The sequence below is a fragment of the Mustela putorius genome, unplaced genomic scaffold (genome assembly GCF_011764305.1).
Source record: "Mustela putorius furo isolate JIRA1106 unplaced genomic scaffold, ASM1176430v1.1 tig00003836_pilon_pilon_pilon, whole genome shotgun sequence".
Taxonomy (NCBI): Eukaryota; Metazoa; Chordata; class Mammalia; order Carnivora; family Mustelidae; genus Mustela; species Mustela putorius.
The window spans coordinates 27,176,817-27,196,279 of NW_025421989.1; the positions used below are offsets into that span (position 1 = coordinate 27,176,817).

The following is a 19,463-nucleotide window of genomic DNA, read 5'->3' on the forward strand; positions in this document are numbered from 1 at the left end:
GATCCTTCCTAAGAAATGGGATTCATTTCTAAAAATTCCCTCCAGTTTTTGAAATAATTTGGAGTTGTAAAATTCTCTAATATGTCTGAGATCAATTTCAAATGTTTTTAAAATACAGTCTCACACACACACACACACACACACACACACGTACACTTGTTACAAAAAATATACTTTTTGGGAAACACTGGGTTAAAACAATATAAAGTTTTGAGGAAATCTAGTGAGGAGCTATCAATAACCTGATGGGCAGGAAATCAATGATTAAATACCTTAAAGTAGATTCATATACTCTTTTATTTTATTTTAATTTTTTTATAAACATATAATGTATTATTAGCCCCAGGGGTACAGGTCTGTGAATCGCCAGGTTTACCCACTTCACAGCACTCACAATAGCACATACCCTCCCCAATTCATATACTCTTTATACAAGTAGGCCCTGGGTTTAAAAAAAAAAAAAAAAGAAACAAAAAAAACAAAATTACCTTGACTTGTTCAAGATTTTCTTTTAGCTGCTGCTCATTTCCAGGTTCAAGTGGAATACTAGCAATGCTATCCGCTTCTTCCAACCATAAAACAAATTCATTTACATCTCTTTGAAATTCTGACAAGATATTCTTTTGTTCTTCTAGCCTGGAGAAATAAGAATATAACTGTTATAAACAACATATTTCTCAAACTTTTCTTTCTTATTTTTTTAAAAGAAAACTCAGAAAACAAACAAAAAAATTGTGGTAACACTTTCAAGAAAATAAGCAATTTAAAAGATGTTAACAATATGCAACTTTTAATGAAAATTCATTTACTTTGAACAAAGAAACCTCAGTATCTCCAGAACCTCTTAAATGTGAGAGGTTAAAACTGATAAAAAAAGAACTTATAATTAAAAAAAATTCCAACATAATGTTTTTAAATGAGAGCAGTGTTTTTCCACCTCAGTGCTATTAACATTTTGGGTTGGGTAATTTTTAGTTGTGAGGGGCTGTCCTTTGCCTTGGAGGAAGCTTAGCAGTATCCCTGGCTTTTCCCCATTAGATGCCAGTAGCATTTTCCCCCCAACTGTAACAAGCAAAAATGTCTTAAGGCACCACCAAATATCCCCTTGGGAGTAAAACTTCCCCAGGATGAGAGCAACTGCACTAGAACAAGTACATAATGTGAGGTTGCCTGCTCTAAAATGCTTAAATAAAATTCACCTTTCTGGGAAATTGTAGGGTAAAAGTAAAAACTAGAAAATAAAAAGAACACTAAGTTTTTACATGTTAAAATGTTTTCCAAATTATGATTCACAGTCTTTTTTGAGGAAAACTGAGTTAAAATACAGCACATATGTTGTACTAGTAGAAGTTTTCAATTATAAAAACATATATACTGTATGTTTTTCAATTATCCATAAATTTATTCTTACATATTGAATCATAACACAGTTGAAAATGGTCTGCACCTCAGGTAGTTTATAATGTTTTGTTGTTTTTTGAGAGAGATAGGTTTCCTGGATGTAAGCTTTTAATTGAATACACACACACATATGCACACACATACATATACATAAGTGTAATTTCCCATATATACATATATACATATAAATACATATACATGAAAGTACACCTGACTGCTGTATAGCTCAAGATATTTTTAGAAAGTGCACAAATGACCAGAAAAATAGAATGTTATCAGAAACCCAGAGGCCCCTCTTGTCCCTTGCAGCAACTACCTCCAAGTATAACCAGTATCCTGTCAAATTCGATTTTGTTGGCTATATTGAACACTAAATATATGGAATGATATGCTATGTACTCTTTTGTGTCATGTCTCTTTCATTCAACATAATCTTTATAATAATCAACCATGTGGTATATAGCTTAATTTGTTTCATCTCCTGGCTGTAGAGTACTGATCTGTTTACATATGTATCTCTACTGGTGGCCATTTGGATTGTTTCCATTTTGGGGACATTTAGATGTTTTTTTGTTTTCAATTTAACAAATATTTATTAAGGACTTACTAACTTCCAGCAAGGCTACTGGGCATTAGGATTCAAGACAGATACATTGTGTGACTTGCCTTGATGATCTCAGTCCATGAGAGGAAACAAGTGATCCCCATGTGTAAGAAAAAGACATGGCCTGTCTCATTTATAGCCTGTTCAAAGACAGAGTGTTGAGAGAACTACTATTACATTCTTTCCCCAAACCGGGTCCACTTATTGAATTTATCCTTGTCTATATTCAGTTTCGCTCTTTGATTAGAGTTTGTCCAAAATCTGTTCTAGGGCATGTGAGGAGACATTTTCTTTTCTGTCTATTCTCAAGAAGGCAGACCCTATGAAAACTCAAGTCATATTCTGGGATCCTATGGAAACCCAAGTCACATTATATCACTGTTGCAGTCAAAACTTTTCTATTGCTTCCCAATGTATCCACATCAAAGCCAAAGTCATTACAGTGTCCTGTGAGGGTCTAGATCTGTGGTAGATAGGGTAGATACCTTCCCATGTGGCTACTGAGAACCTGAAATGCTAAGGGAGAAATTAGATGTGCTTTAAGTGTACAATATACACCAGATTTCAGAGACTTAGTTAAAAAAATATGCTTTGTACTTTTTACTCAAGTTTGTTGAGAACCTACAAACTGCTGTAAAATAATAAACTATTTTAAAAGAGAATGGAAAAAATTTCATTAACACTTGCTTTTTTCATTAATACTTTCTATGTGATGTACAGGTTGAAGTAATATTTTTAATATATTAGGTTAAGTGGAATGTATTCCTTTAATCTGTTCCTACTTTAAAAAAAAAAAAAGATGTGATGACACAAATTTCAATTACATATGTGGCTTACCTTATTTTTCTATTGACCACCACTGATCTATGATATCTGCTGATGCCCAATCTCCTTACTTCTTTGACCTCACTTCCATCTACTCTGTATTTCTCTTATCTTTTTTCAGGCCCTCTGGCTTCGTTGCTGTGAACCCTAAATATACTACATGGGTCCCCACTTCTGAATCTCTGTACTTGTTGTGTGTTTCTGCAGACAATGTCCTTCCCTCAAATCTCAAATATGGCTGTCCCCTTCATCTTCCGCAGGTCTTCCCTGATGACCCTACCAAAAATTACACTTTTCCTCCCAAATTTCTATTCTTTCTCCCTGTTTTTATCTTTCTAGTTCTTAAAATGTAACTAAGCTATAATTTGGTTATTTTATATAATGTCCATCTCGCACACATGAAACGAAGCTTCCTGACGGCAAAGATTTTTATTTATTGCCGTGGCCCTTGCTCCTGGAACAATGCCTGGCACAAAACAGATGCTAAATCAGTAACTTTTGCATTAATGAATGAATTCTGCCATCATCATTTTCCATTTTACATGCATTCCTATTTTAAAAGAATCCTTCCTATTCTTTGTAATACCAATAGGTGATGGGGACTAAAAAGTACACCTGTCAAGATGAGTAGCTGGTGATGTATGGAAGTGTTGAATCACTATATTGTATACCTGACACTAACATTACACTGTATATTAACTAATTAGAATTTAAATAAAAACTTAAAAAAAAGAATCTTTCCTATTCTTTGTAATACTGATTCTGAAACATGGTTTAATTTACTTGAAAATGTGTATGACAATATTTCACCAAACTGAAGACACCTTCAGTTGCAGGTCATATAAAACCATCCTCAATTCTGCCAGGCGGGAATCAGAAAAGGCGTGGTGCTGACGAAACAATGATGTTTATCGTTTAAAGGCTTTCTTCGATTAAGAAGATGTTCTTTTAGAATCTTTTATATTTTTGTCATATATTCCTCTTGCATACACATGAGAAGTAAAATACAAGTGATAAATTGATGAGGTTGTCCTAAGACTTTCTTGTATTTAGGACTTGCCTCTCCTGTATGACTTTTCCCTTCAGAGTAACTGACCTCTGTCTTTACCCATACCCTATCAGAGGATGATTTTTTAAGAGGGCCCCACCACTATTTCTCAGATTTTCTTCCAAACCACATGTGACCTGGCCAGGAGAGATTGTAAAACCCACTCTGGTTTCAGTGATTTTTAATGTGATAAAAAGTGCAGGTTAAAACAGATGAAATTTAGTTCAGTAGCACAGTTTCCCAGTGCTGATATAGTGATTTAGGTTCTTTGACTGCTACAAAGTTGCTAGTCAATTCAGGATTTTTTAAAAAAAAATTCATAATATAATGACAGTTTACTCTTATCTTTAGCTTATAATTATGAATGGATATTATTATTGGCATTATCTGCCTGATGCTTGAGCTTATTTTCCATTAATAGAGTCAATAAAGATTTGGCATTACTTTCCATGGGAATTAATGTTTGATTGCATGAGTTTTTGCCAATGACAAATATTTTGGCCCCTCTTGTATGTGAAAAGTAAGCACGCAGACATCAATGCCTAACGTTGACATTACAGATTAGCAAAGTGTTCAAGATTTATACAGGAAGGGTTAAGAAATAAAGCTGGTGAGGTGGCTAGCTGCTGGTGTATGAAGTGCTTATAACGTTTTGTTTTAATATGTAGGTGATGAACAACTTAAAGGTTTTGAGAAGGGCAAGATTTCATCCAAAGCCCCCTCTGGCTATCCTGTGGAAAGTGGATGTGGGCATAGGTGGTATGGCAAGAGACTGAGGAATCAAGTATGAGACTCTCATAAAAGGACAGGCATAAAGTAATGAAGGTTCAAGTCATCAAGATCTAAGAGAGGAAAAGGGTAAGGTAGAATACATGAAAAATGTAGGAGGAAATTCAACAGGACCTGTGGATAAAAGGAGACAGACTGGTATTAGTGGCTAGTGATTGCTGAGTATGTGGTAGCCACCGAATCAAGTATCAAGACCCCACATTACTAGAATGAGATGGTACTCATCTTTCCTTATTTGCAGTTGAAAGAAAATCCAGCTTAATATTTTACCCAAGGTCATACAGCTATTAAATAGTCAATCCAACATTCGGTCCTGGGTCATCTGGGTCTGTGCACTTTTCCTGACCATTACATCTGGTCTATGAGAGCTTCCACCTTATCTAGCTGAGGAGACAGTATTTACTCCAGCAGAGAGTACAGTGAATTGCATCAGATATTTAGGGGAAATTACTAGTAGAAAAAATAAGAGATTTGGAACTTAAAGAGCTGGAAATATAGATTTCAGAGTCCTCAGCAATAAATCGGTGGATAAAATATGGTAAACTAACTTGCACTAATCATTTACTCTTCGTATTTGGCATCTTCTGAGTCCATTCTTTCTTCATTTTCACATTAATGACTAGTAATTCTCCCTCTTGTTCATTTAAATTGATAAATTAAAGAAAAAGTCCATTTCACAGCTATTCATTGATTTTTTTTTTAAATGTATGGGTAAATTGCAGCTCCTGCTCCTCCTCCACTTTCCCTTCTTTGATGTGGAAAGCCAAAGGAATGCCTAGAGTATTCTTCTGGCCCCTCCAAAAGCTACAGGGGCCTGTGAAGGAGTTATTCATTTCAACAAACACTCAGCTGAAAGGGAACATGGCTCTCCCTTCTTGCAGTCCACATTCTTGTTTTCACTGATGATCCTGAAGCCCCTACCTTTGACTTTACAGGAATGAAAGGGGAGAAGGGAGGAAGCTGAACCTCATGAGACAAACTACACTCCCTACAAAACTATCCCAACCCATCCGGTCCTCTGACATGGACTGGGACATGAAGTACAGAGGAGGTTGAAACCACTGGGAGTAAACAGTACTGTTGTCCTTCGTAAACTCCACGGGAAAGTGGCTGGTGTCAGTTGCTGACAGCTTGTTTTAGAATGTGGAAGAGAATCATTTTTCCACAGACTCTGGACTGAGAAGCAATTCTTAGAGGAAAAATTCCATTATAGACATCCTTTATTTGTTTAAAAGTTCTAAGATGGGGGCGCGTGGGTGTCTCAGGGGGTTAAGCCTCTGCCTTTGGCTCAGGTCATGATCTAGGGGTCCTGGAAGAGCGCTCCGCATCGGACTCTCTGCTCAGCTTCCCCTGCCTGCCACTTTGCTTACTTGTGATCTCTCTCTGTCAAAATAAATAAAATCTTAAAAAAAAAAAAAAAAAAGCTCTAAGATGGTTCAAATACTGTGTCTAGGTTTCAAGGGTGTGTGTGTCAATCTGCCTCATCATTTTCCCTTTTTCTTTCCCTTTTCCTTTCCTCCCTCCTTCCCTCCTTTTCTTCCTTCCATCCATCCTTCCTCCCTCCCTCCCTCCCTTCACAAATCTTTGTCTCCTTTAGTATTTGGCTACATCATCTTGCAGTGTCCCAAATACTTAAGAGCAACCTTATTCCTAACATTATTTTTCACTCATTTGAGTTAACTGAAACTTTGCTAAAATCAGATTACATTTATAAAATCTAGACAGATGGGTAAAAGATTTTCTCAACCTTCATCTAGAAATTGACCATAATAGGGAGAGAAAAAAATCCAAAACCTAACAAACAAAAGCTTGAAGAACAAGAGAGAGTAATAGCAAGCAAACAGACAAAAAGCACCACAAACCTAGAATAAAATTGTAGAAGCAAGTATCCTCAACCTCACTTCAAACCTGTCTCAAATTAATTACTTGCATATATTTTTCTTTCAGGAATATTCAGCCAAGAAAAAGAGGGAAAATGTATTTATCCTTTTTAATTAAGATTTATATATTTAATTGCCATCAAACTCTATAAATATTGTGTACTGATTTTCCAAATTTAATATTCTACTGCATTTCATTAGGTCATTAACTATTCTTTAAAAAATTGATTTTTATGATCTGAGTAATAACCTATATGAAGGTATACCATATTTCGCCATTCTTTTTTTACTAGACATTTGGTTTGGTCTCTTTTTTCATTATAATAAGTAACTCTACAGAAACACATTTTTTAATGCATTTTGGCTTACGTATCTTCTAATTTCCTTAGAATGAGGAAGAAAAGTACACAATAAGAACAGTAATGATTTTGATACACATTGCTAAATTTCTTTGCAATGCCGGTAACAAGAACACTCACACTCTTCTACCAGCATTTATAAAAACACCTGTCTCAATACACATTTTCCACTACAGCTCATTATGATTTATATGCTTGATAGAAGAAAAAGTTTGTCATGGATTGTTTTCCATTTTTTATTAACACAAAAGTTGAAAAATGTGTATATTTGTGTGTCATTTGTTTCTACTATCAGTTGTCTGCTGTGTCTGTTGCCCATTTTTCCTGTGTTTTGTTTGCAAAAGCTCTTTTTATGTTATCTACCTCGATACAAAATAAAAATTAAAAAAATACTGAGAATATTTTTCTAGTTTCCCTTTTACCTTTTTTATATTTATATTTTGTTTCTAAATAAAATGTTATCACTTTCTTTGTGATTTCTTTCACTGATACTACTCTGAAAATTTCTTTCATTGATACTACATCCTACTGTTGTTTAAATATTCACCTTTATATTATTCTGGATCATTATGCTTTCATTTAAAAAGAATAAAAAGTTAGTCCATCTTAAATTTATATAGCTAAGCTTCTAACCTTGAAGAGTCTTTGAGAAGTTGATATTTTCCCCCAGCACAATCTATTCTCTATTGATTTGTGGTGATTTCCTCATTTTGTGTTTTATGTGTAATGAGGTCCTATTTACTGATCTACTATAGATTTTTTGATAGTAATGCACTACTTCAAGCACTGCATCTTTAAAGGAGGCTTAATTTCTGGTAGGTTAATCTCCTCTCTTACCTTTTTACGTGATATGAGTATTACCTATTTATGTAATATGAGTATCATTTGGTCAAATCACAGAATAAATCTCATTGGGGATTTTGATAAGGATTCCATCAAATCAAATTATTGTTGTGAAGACTTACTATCTTTCCAGTATAAATCTGTTAAATTTTCTATATTTACAGTGCATTTGGAGTGTGTCTATAACTCATCCGTGTATTATAAATAATTAAGTATGTTTTCTAATTAACTTTCAGCATCAGTTTGAATGGCAGTGACTTGCATATGATTTTATGGATATTAACTGTATACTAATCTAGAAAACTCGTAAGTACTCCTAGAAAGAATAAATCTTCGTTTAAAAAGTAGAAGTTTTGGCTAAGCTATTTGCCATAATCTTTCTCTTCACACAATGTTTGTGGAAAACTTTTCTGATGATTTAATTTTTTAAAAAAGTACAGCACCCTTTAAATATGAAAACATTTGGTAGTCATTTCTTGCCTAGGTCTGTTTTTTGTACTTTGAAATATAAAAAAGATGGTGCCAAAATCCCACCGGGACCTTGTTATAATCTGCTTTTTCAAGCGCATGTGTTTTCTGAAATTTCAAAAGCCTCGATTTGAAGTTTTAAAAGCTGCAATCTGAATTTATATATTCAGATGATTGCAGAAAAGCAAAGGAACACAGTTAGCATTTCCAGGCTTGTCTCTTGACAGAACAGTTTAAATGTGCTTTATATTGGCATTCATCACATGAAGTGTTATTTCTTTGTTTACCTACTCGGTTACTGCTTATGGTAGGATTTATTCAGGCATGTGGTAGTAATAATAATGAATGGGATATTTAACATTACCCATCTGCAATTAAGTGCTAAATATTTTACTTTTAGAGGCATTTCAATACATTTAGCTATTTTTTTTTAAAGAATGGCTTCTGTTTGAAATATTGGCTCTGTTGCCGTTTACATTATAAATGCTCTTAATGCAATTGAAGGAAGCACATATTATGATGGGGAGAGATTTGCATAATCAGAAAGGAAGAATTATGGATATGCTGCTAAATTCAATGAATTTAACATTAACTCTTAATGAACATGTTCTGTGGGGCTGCTGTTACTGTAAGAGGAAGACTGCCAAATTGCATGGCATGGTTTTAGAAGGGGAGGATCTACCAAGTGTTTCAGGCCAAGCGCTAGATATTTTCACATTTGAATCTTTTTAAATACTCAATACATTCCTTGTATTGCCTTTGTAAAATTGCCAATAAAGAAAGTGAAGCCCTTGGGAGATGTACATACTGTATACACCTGAATATAAGGTGATTATCTCTACCATTTCCCAAATAAGTACCTCTCTAAAATTTTGATTAACAGTAACATAGAAATTTTGGAAAATATAGAATCAACTCCAGCTCATCTATACTGCTTAATTAATTTGATTGCACATACTAACTTAAAATTACGTATTATATTAGAAAGATCACATTTCCCATTCACAGTTTATACAGTAGTTGTGTATACATTCCTCACATTCACGTTCTACATTGGAATTTTCACTCTGGTGGATCCACTTTTTGAGTCACATGATTCAGTTTTCGAGACAGAGTTATCTTCACTTCTACCCACATGGCCTGATGTATGGCACTGCTGAGTCCATGTTTAAGATTCTACTGGAAAGTTTACTCCAAGCCATAAGCACACTTAACAGCAGACAATTCTATGTTATGTAAAGACAGTTTTTCTCTTTGTTGTGCCACATGTCCGTGAGGTACACAATGTAATCACTTACTGAGTTGCTTATAAAAAATCTTTACAGACCTTGTTTACAATGACATACAACTCTTTCAACTGTGATGTCATACCAACAAAGCTAATCATGACTTCTGTTAATTACATTTTTTCCCCATTTCTTTCCTCTATCAAGTGACTTCTGCAGATGACCAAAATCATCATCAACTGAGGTGAAATTAATACAACTTTCCCAGATAGTAGTTTTTTGTTCTGATCAAAATAAAACGAGGGTCTTATAACATGAGAAACTTCAAAAGGATTCAAATGTAAGGTCTCTCTTAAGGTAAAAACAAAAACAAAATAAAAAGCCACATTGAGTGCTTGGGTGGCTCAGTCGATTAAGCGGCTGCCTTCAGCTCATGTCATGATCCCAGGGTCCTGGGATCAAGCCCCGCTTCGGGCTTCCTGCTCAGTGAGGAGCCTACTTCTTCCTCTCCCACTCCCCCTGATTGTGCTCTCTCTCTCTCTCATGTTCTCTGTCTCAAATAAATAAATGAAATATTTAAAAAACAAAAACAAACCAACAAACAACAAAACCAAAAATATACTTAGCCAAGCACATTAACTTCCCCAGGTTATACACTCTATAGGACACTGTCAGAATCAGAACCAAAGCATTAACTATTTTTAAATCAACATGTTTTTCGCACCTGGTTACTGTTAGAGTTACACAATTAGACATTTATTCACTTTGTATATAGCTTGTGTTTCATTAAAATGAAGTGCTCCTGAGAGAAATAACATATCAAAGTTGTTCAGGCTTTTACTTCTCAATAGTAAGGAAAAAATTAAGAAAATGAGAAGGGGTATCATGAAGCTTAGTGGTGAGCTACTGAAAGGAAAAGAAAACCAAATCGAGGCCTTGCAAGTTATTATTTGAGTGCACGAACTTGGAGAAGTTGCTTAACTTCTATAGGCCTCAGTTTCTTCATGCTAAAATTGGGACATTTAACATTGCATGGTTGGTTATATGGATTAAATTTGCTCACAGAAACACCAGTTTTTGTCTATTGCTTTACTAATAGCATTCAACAAGTCACAGAGAAAATACAGAGTTAAAAAAAGGGGAAATTTGGAAACTGAGATGTTATCCTATATCAGAATTTTCCTTAAGCCAACACACTTACATACATACAAGCATTTATAAAGCATGCATGAGTACTCAGAAGGACTATTTGAAATTGAACTTTTTCATGAACCAGTTGACAGCTCTATTTCTCTCTTCTGACAAATTTCCTTGGCACATTTTATGGGGGAAGCACAATTAGAGTCAAAATGCCAATCTATGAGTAAAAGTGCCACCAGATTACACTAATTCTAGGTAAAGTAGATGTAGGATTACAATGCAACAAACATTTATTGAAAGTGTATTAGTGGCTGGTGATACGGCAATGGAGGCAGGCAAGTTTTTGCCCTCGTAGAGCTTATGTTCTATTAGGGGGAGACACACAATACACAAGATATACTGAAACATGTAGATGGCGACATAGTGTTAGATGCTACACAGAAAAAAAATTGAAGCCAGGAAAAAATGGAATACTGAGTTGATTGGAGGGTGGGTTTGCAATTTTATATCAGTCGGAGAAATCTTCATTGTGAAGGGTTATTTGAGTAAAATCATCATGGTAGAGAATGGCAATCTGTTCATCAAAAATTTTGATCTCTTTCTCTTCAACATAAAGATAGCTGTCATTTCCCATCCTCCATTGCCATTAGGTATGGCAATAATGAAATTCTAGCCAAGGGAATGTGAACAAAAGTGAGGTTCACTGATTCCAGCCCTGGTTTATAACTTAATCCCTACACGTGTGATATTCCTTATTGCTCCTCTTTCTAAGCCACATGTCAAAAATGTCAGAGCCACAAAATCAATGTAGCTTGGGTCTTTGATTCATAATTTGGAGGGGAGATCTTTGTTGATCAGAAACAACTCTGTGAATTTTGCATGAGTGAGATATTTGCATTATTGAGCTACTGAAATGCAGACCTTCCTTTTAAGTAGCAGCTTGAATAAAATTAGATAATAAAAGAGGTGAGAGAGAAAGCCATTCAAATAATGGGGGGAGAGCACTCTAAGCAAAAGAAAAAACACACACACACACAAAGGTCCTGAAGCAAGAGTGTGGTCAGAATATGCCCAGAGCAACCAAAAAGTAAAAACAAAACAAAACAAAACAAAACAAAACAACTAAGTGAAGTAGGAGATAAAACAAAACAGCTAAATCTGAAGAGACTACCTAGAATCCCAGGCCTGTCATAATTAATTTTCCCATCAAACTCAGGTCATATTAAAAAAAAAATTACTAGAGTAATCTTGGTGGGGGGGGGGCTTGCTAGATTGAACTCTGTTCTCCAATCTGAATTTATTTTTTTAAAATATTTTATTTATTTATTTATCAGAGAGAGAGAGAGAGCACGCGCAAGCAGGCAGAGTGGCAGAGAGAGAAGTAGGCTCCCCGCTGAGCAAGGAGCCCGGTGCAGGACTCAGTCCCAGGTCCCTGGGATTATGACCTTAGCCAAATGCAGTGGCTTAACCGACTGAACCACCCAGGCTTCCCTCCAATCTCACTTTACTAGTCCGACTGAGTAACTGAATTCCTGAATTTCTGGATTTTTGTTGAATGCTTTCATTGCAGGTGCTGGAACTGATTTATAAAAACACAAGGGATATTTTGGATCTTCATCTGTCAGAAGCAAAGTCACATAATTTATTAGCAAAAGCTGTAATAAAGCCATTGCCATGTGGTGGAAGATGTAATGAAAATTGAATGGCTTTAGTTTATTGGCTTTCATTCATAACTAGGTTTTTCTCTTCGCACATATCATCATCTTCCCTCCCAAGGCAGCTTCTCTGTCAGCCTCTATAGATGTCTCTGCCAGCTCCTAGTCTCTTAAGCTAATTATCTGAGGCATCCTTGGTTCTTTCTTGTCTCTTCCTCCTGAAGTTTATCAATAAATGTGTCCTCACAATTCCACGTGAGATAGCTCTTTCAAGTGTGTCCACTTCTCTCCATTCTCCTTGCCACCAACTCTTTCTTCTATCCTCTCTGTCTTTATTACTTAGGGTATTTCTTAACTGGGTTCTGCTTCCTATCTTGCCATCTTCTTATCCATTCTCAACACTTCAGAAGGCATCATCTTTCTAAAATATGTCCTCTTATATCCTCACAGTAACTCCCTAGGATCATTGGAATAAAATCCAACTTCTTCAAAGGGAGCAGAAAGTACAATATGTAACCTCTACTTACTTCTCTTTCTTCATCTTTCTTTGCATTCTAAAATCCATTGAACTTACTCTTCCTTGAAATCCAGTATGGTACTCATGTTAGAACTTATCATACTCTGCTCCTTCTGTCTTGGTTACCCTTCCCCATGTCTTGATCTAGGTAGCTTCTAGTTAGCTTTCCAATCTTAGGTTAGCCATCACTTCTTCTGTGAAACTCTTCTCAGTTAAATATCACCCCCATCCCACTCAAGTCTATGCTATAGGTCCTGTTATATAATCCCACAGCTCTTTATACTGTTTTCATCCCAGGGTATATTGTAATTTCCTATGTCTGTCATTATATTACAAGCACCATAAGGACAAGCACTATACTGCAATCACACTCTAATCTCAGTACTTAGTATGTAGTATCGGTTTAATTCTTAAATTCAGTATCTCAGGATGACACCATGTTAATTGTATATTTGAGAACAATAATACTATTTACATTATTCTTGGGAGATTCTCCATGAAAAATAAAGTATGTGTTATGGAAGACAAAGTCTTATGGAAGATTGACTAAATTAAGGTCAAGAAAGTTGGATTGTTGGGGTTTCTAAACTATGGCCTATGAGCCAAATCCTGCCCACCACTTGTTTTCGAAAATAAAGTTTTATTGGGAACACAGCCACACCCATTCATTTATATGTCATCTATGACTGTTCATATTACAGTGGTGGAACTGAGTAGTTGCAACACAGACTGGGTGTGTCACAAAGCCCAAAGCATTTACTATTTGGCCCTGAACCAAAGTTTGTTGACATCTGCTAGAGAGTAAATCTCTTTCTTAGATACATATTAGGGAATTAAAGGTGTGAGGATTCTGATATAAGATAATCAGTATGATCTTCTTAACTTTATTATGTGTGTGTTCATGAAAATATGTATGACTATTAAAATGTCCCTTCATCCTTTGAAATAATTATTAGCACTTTATACAATTAATAATCTGTAGTACATAAATTGAAGAATGGCTAAAAGGAAAACCAGACACTGCATCTAATTACAAATATTTATTCTGTTTAAAATTTATTAAAGTCTTCCAGTATGAGAAGTTTCATTTATTTGGCTTGAGATCAAACATGGAAAATAGTAAGAAAGGACCAAGTCTTTGCCTCTTTTTCCTCTTCTTTGAGTTTATGTTATTCAAGTTTCTTTCCTTATTTATCTTTCTTCCTAATCCAAAGCAATCACTTCTATAATTTCACTTTTTTTTTTTTTTTGGAAGTCAGTCCTTTTTCTGTGAGTTTTATGGTGATTTTTATTACTGGGCCTGTATTTTGAATTCCTCAGAGTACTTGTAATTTCCACCCCCACCAAAATGTCATCTGTTGTCCAGCACTCTGTACATTCCCAGTAGAATATCAATGCATTAGACAGACAAGGAAGATCAAAGTTCCTCAGAGAGAGAAAAAGGACATATTTTGCTCATTGCTTTCATCCGGAGAAGAAAGGGTAAATGTTTTTTTCATATGATTTATTTAAAATCTGCACACAACTCCAGGTAAGTTCTTCAGAAACACAGGTTATTATACTTTAAAAGAATATAGCCATAGGAGGTACAAGAATAGTTTTATTCCCTCAAATAGTAGTTCCTGAAGTGTGGTCTGGGAAGCTCTGGGGGTCCTTGAGTTACTTTCAGGGGTTCTGTGAGGTCAAACTATTTTCATAATAATACTATGATACTATTTGCCTTTGTCTCTTTCTATGAATTTTCCAGAGGCTATATTATAATTGATATGGCAATATAATATAGAAGCAAATATCAGCATCAGCTCTCTTTATGTAAATACTAAAGCTATCCTCAAAAAGGTAAAACAATGTCACTGTTAATCTTTTTTGTTGTAGAAAATAGTTATTTTTCATAAGACATTTGTTACTTGTATTAACATGGGTGAGCCATGATAATTTTTAAATGAATAAAGGCTGAAAACATTTCTCAGTTTTAATGTCCAACATGGAAAAACAGAGAGAAATTGTTGAAAATGCTGGAAAACGATAGAAACGAGTAACAATCCTTCTCTTCCATTTCCTCCTCCAATACACTTAACATTTCGAATTTTCTCACAAAACTGAATTGAACAGCTCTTGGCTTCCTAGATGCAGGTATGTGGTCCAAGAGCAAATGTACTTGCAAATGATAGTATGGAATGGCACCTGTTCCTAAGGAGAACAGCAGATCTTACTTAGATTGAGGAGGGTGTTGTGATTTTAACAGGGAGCCCTTCTGAGTAACTGACGTTGAAGCTGAACTGTGAAGTAAACATGCCTAGATGAAGTCTAGAAGAATAGTTTCCACAGAGAGAAAGAAACTTTCTTCGGGCAGTAAATACAGAGAGATTCATAGGAACTCAGAGTAGACCACTGTAATTAAAGTGTAGTGAGCAAGGTAGAGAATGGAAGATGAGGCCAGAGGGAGGAGCAGGGGCCAGAGGGCCATGGTAAGAGTTTGACTTTTATTTTAAGTGCAACAGAAAACCATCTACTCAAGGGTCCTAGTAATTCAAAGGGAGGAATGACCATCTAGGAGTCTAGAAAATATGTTCACTAGATGATGAAGGGTGGAAAGCACTGTAGAAAGAGGATCAGCATAAGGAAAGGCACAGTGACATAGAAGTTCATGGTGTATTTAATGTTTCCATAGTGAAGAAATGTAGAAGGGGATTGGCAAGACAAAGTACTAGAAAGGTAGGTTTTGGGTCAGGTATTGCAGAGCTCCACATGCTTGCAAAGGTTAAAACATCCCTTCTGGAGTGCAAAAGAACCACTAAAGATATTTTAAGAAGAGGTATGGAATAATTCTGTTTATTTTCTAAATAATGTATTTACCAGTAATAAGGATATATAATAAAAGTACTTAAATAGGCTGTGTAAACATAACTTTTACTGAATTATCTTTGCTTATTAAAATTTGATCATAAATAAAATTCATTAGTTTATTATTTATTCAACCTTCCCCATCAATGATTAAATTCCTTAAATATTGTTTATAGGGTACAGAGGAACTTAGTAAGTCTACCTGATAGATAATTTAAGATTAGCTTTGACCCATAACATAGGCTAATTTAGCTAAGCACAACTTTAAAAATAGTAGAATCCAAATGATAATTCCAAGGATTTGTTTTTTTTTAAACAGACTTAGTCATATATGGCAGAGTCAACAGATTATGAACTAAAATATATATTTCCTGGTTCTTAGATCAAGACGACAGACAGCAGACTGACATAGCCCTGAAAAAAATTGTCCATAGGTTCATGAAGATTGAAGGTAGTTTCCCTCTTCACTGGGAGCTGACCAGCATTACTTTCTTGCTGAACACAGGAGTATTATGTTTCTTTTTTTTTTTTTTTTTTTTTTTTTTAAAGATTTTATTTATTTATTTATTTGACAGAGAGAGATCACAAGTAGGCAGAGAGGCAGGCAGAGAGAGAAGGAAGCAGGCTCCCCACTGAGCAGAGAGCCCGATGCGGGACTCGATCCCAGGACCCTGAGATCATGACCTGAGCCGAAGGCAGCGGCTTAACCCACTGAGCCACCCAGGCGCCCGAGTATTATGTTTCTATTCTAGAAAGAAGTTGAGGGTTTCTAACCAACTGCCACATCACTGTATGTGGCACTACAGGACTCAAAAAGGAAAGTATAATGCAAAAGTGAGCAGCAATAAAAGGCCAACAGGTAGTAAATATTGCTTATATAACATTTATGTTATATACTTATTAGAGGAAAATTACATTACCCTAAGCAAAAAGGACCGTGCCTAAATTACACTGGGTAACAAGAGATATACAAATAGAAATTTTTAAAAAACATCTTGAGAAGATACAAACATACACAAAAATATAATAGTATGACAAGCTCCTATTACCTGTAATCCAGTTTCAACAATTACCAGTATATTGCCAAACTTCTTTCTATATTTTCTAATTCCCAACTACTTCTTTTTTCAGGTTTATTGGAGGATAATGTATATAATGTAAAACTCGCCTATGGTAGGTACATAATTTAATGGTTTTTAGTAAATGCATGGAGTCCTGTGTACCATCACTACACCTTCCTCCTTTCTTCCTTCGTTCATTGGTTTCAACTACAGTACAATGTTGAATGTTGAAGTACTAAAAGTAGATATTCTTGTCTAATTCTTGATCTTAAGGTGAAAACATTCAGTCTTTCACCATTATGAATGATGTTAACCATGTTTTTTTTTTCTCTCTAAGATTTTATTTATTTATTTGACAGAGAGAGAGAGATCACAAGTAGGCAGAGAGGCAGGCAGAGAGAGAGGAGGAAGCAAGCTCCCTACTGAGTAGAAAGCCTGATGTGGGGCTTCATCCTAGGACACTGAGATCATGACCTGAGCTAAAGGCAGAGGCTTAACTCACTGAGCCAGCCATATGCCCCTAGTCATGGGCTTTTTATAGATGACTTACATGATGTTAAGCTCTCTTATTTGCTAAAAATTTGCATCATAACTAGCTGTTAAATTTTACTAAATACTTTCTCTTCATCTCTTGACATGATCAATTTTTTGTGTATGTGCTTTTCCTATTAATACGATATATTACAATAATCACTTTTGGATGTTAAACCCACACTGCATTCCTGGAATAAATCTCACACAGTCATGGTATATAATCTTTTTTACATGCTCTGGAATCACTTTGTTAAGGAATTTTATGTTTATGTTTATGAGGGATATTTTTCTATTAATTTCTTTTATTACAATATATTGGATCAGAGTAATGCTGGTGTTACAAAATAAATTGGAATTTTCCTCCTATGCTTTTTTTCTGAAAAAATTTGTGAAGGACTGTTATATAAAAGAATTTTTTTATTAAAAGTTCATGAGTAAATCATTTGTACTGGGGCTTCTTTTGTCAGAAGACTTACGATTACTAATTTAGTTTCTCTACTTATATTAGGTCTATTCAGATGTTCTATTTTTTTTAATCTATTTTGGTAATTTATGTTCTTCTAGGAATTTGAGCATTTTATGTAATTTGGAGAAATTGTGGCATAAAGTTGTTTATAGGATTACCTTCTAGTCCTAATTTCTGTAGGGTCCATAGTGATGTCTTTTCTCCTCTCTTTATGATTTTGGTAACTTCAGTCTTCTTTCTTTTCTTCTTGGTCAGTCTAACTAAAGTTTTGCCATTTTCGAAATCTTTTCAAACATTAATGCTTGGTTTCACTGATTTTTCTCTATTCTGCTTTTATTTTATTGATTTCTGCTCTAGTCTTCATTATTCCCTTCGGGTTTAGAGTGCTATTTTTCTAGTTTCTTACGGTGAAAACTTGAGTTACTGATTTGAGAATTTTAACCTTTTCTAACGTAACTGTTTCAAGTTTGAAATTTCCCTGTGAACACTGCTTTAACTGTATCCCATAAATGTTGACACGTGCTTTTATTTTCACTCAATTCAAAACACTTTCTAATTCCCCTAGTGATGTCACTTTGAGCCTTGGATTATATAAGGTGTTGTTTAATTTCCATGTATTTTGGTATCTCCCAGATTTCCTTCTGTTGTTACATTCTAACATGATTCTGATATGTTAAGAGGACATGATTTTTAATGAATTCAATCCTCCTAAATTAATTGAGTTTTTTTAAGACCTAGCATATGATCTATCCTTGAGGTATGCCATGGGCACCTTAAAAGAATATGTATTCTAAAACAACTAGACTCCTAAATATAAGAAATGAACTGGTGGCTGCTAGAGGAGGGGTAGCTAGGGTGAATTACTGAAATACATAATGAAGACTAAGAGTACGCTTATTGTGATGGGCTCTGGGTAATATACAGAATTACTGAATCATTATATTGTACACCTGAAACTAATATACCACTGTAGGTTAATCATACCTCAATTAAAAAATGCCAAAAAAAAAAAGAAAATGTATTCTGCTGTTATTTGGTAGAGTTTTCTATAAATGTTGGTTAGATGAAGTTAGTTGATAGTATTGGTCTTCTATATCATTGCTGATTTTCTGTCCAACTGGTTGACCAAATATTGAGGGTGGGTATTAAATCTCTAATAATTGTTGCTGAATTATTTATTATCTTCATTATTACCATTTGAATTCTGTTGATTTCTGCATCATAAAATGTGAGGTTTATTGTTAATTATGTCTTTTAATGAATTACCCTTTTGTAATCATAAATGTCCTTTTTTTGTCACTAGTAACATGTTTTACCTTAAAGCCTATTTCATCTGGCATTGGTATCACCATTTTATTTTTCTTATGGATGATAATTGTATGGTATATCTTTCTCCATTTTTTTTTTTTTTTTACTTTCAAAGTATATGTGTCTTTGGTTCTGAAGCATTTTTTTTTTTTTTAGAATATACTTGGGTCTTTTAAAATATCCAGGCTGCAATATCTTAATTGGAATGCTTAATACATTCACATCTAATGTGACTATTGATGAAATTCTAATTAGATCTGTCATTTTACTCTTTTTTATGTCTCATGTCTTCTTTTGTATGTCTCATAGTACTAACCACATTCTTTTGTTAAATAATTACTTTGGTATACAAATTTAATTCCTCTATTTTCCTTTTAAACTATAATGTTATTTTCTTAAGGTTGTTCTAAAGTTTACATACACAACTTTATTTATCATAGTATACTTTAGATCAACTAATTTAACTCAGTCCTATTAAGTAGGCTATCATAAAAA

General features: G+C 34.6%; 1 protein-coding gene across 3 annotated transcripts in view; it reads right to left on the minus strand.

Annotated features, from left to right (window-relative positions):
* Positions 1 to 19,463, minus strand: part of DMD (dystrophin) — a 2,119,021-nt gene that overhangs the window by 803,594 nt on the left and 1,295,964 nt on the right. For all 3 annotated transcript variants that reach the window (XM_045089435.1, XM_045089434.1, XM_045089436.1), the window contains exon 46: positions 489 to 636. In XM_045089435.1, the coding sequence (XP_044945370.1) occupies positions 489 to 636 (148 nt within the window). The remainder of the gene's footprint in view (positions 1 to 488; positions 637 to 19,463) is intronic.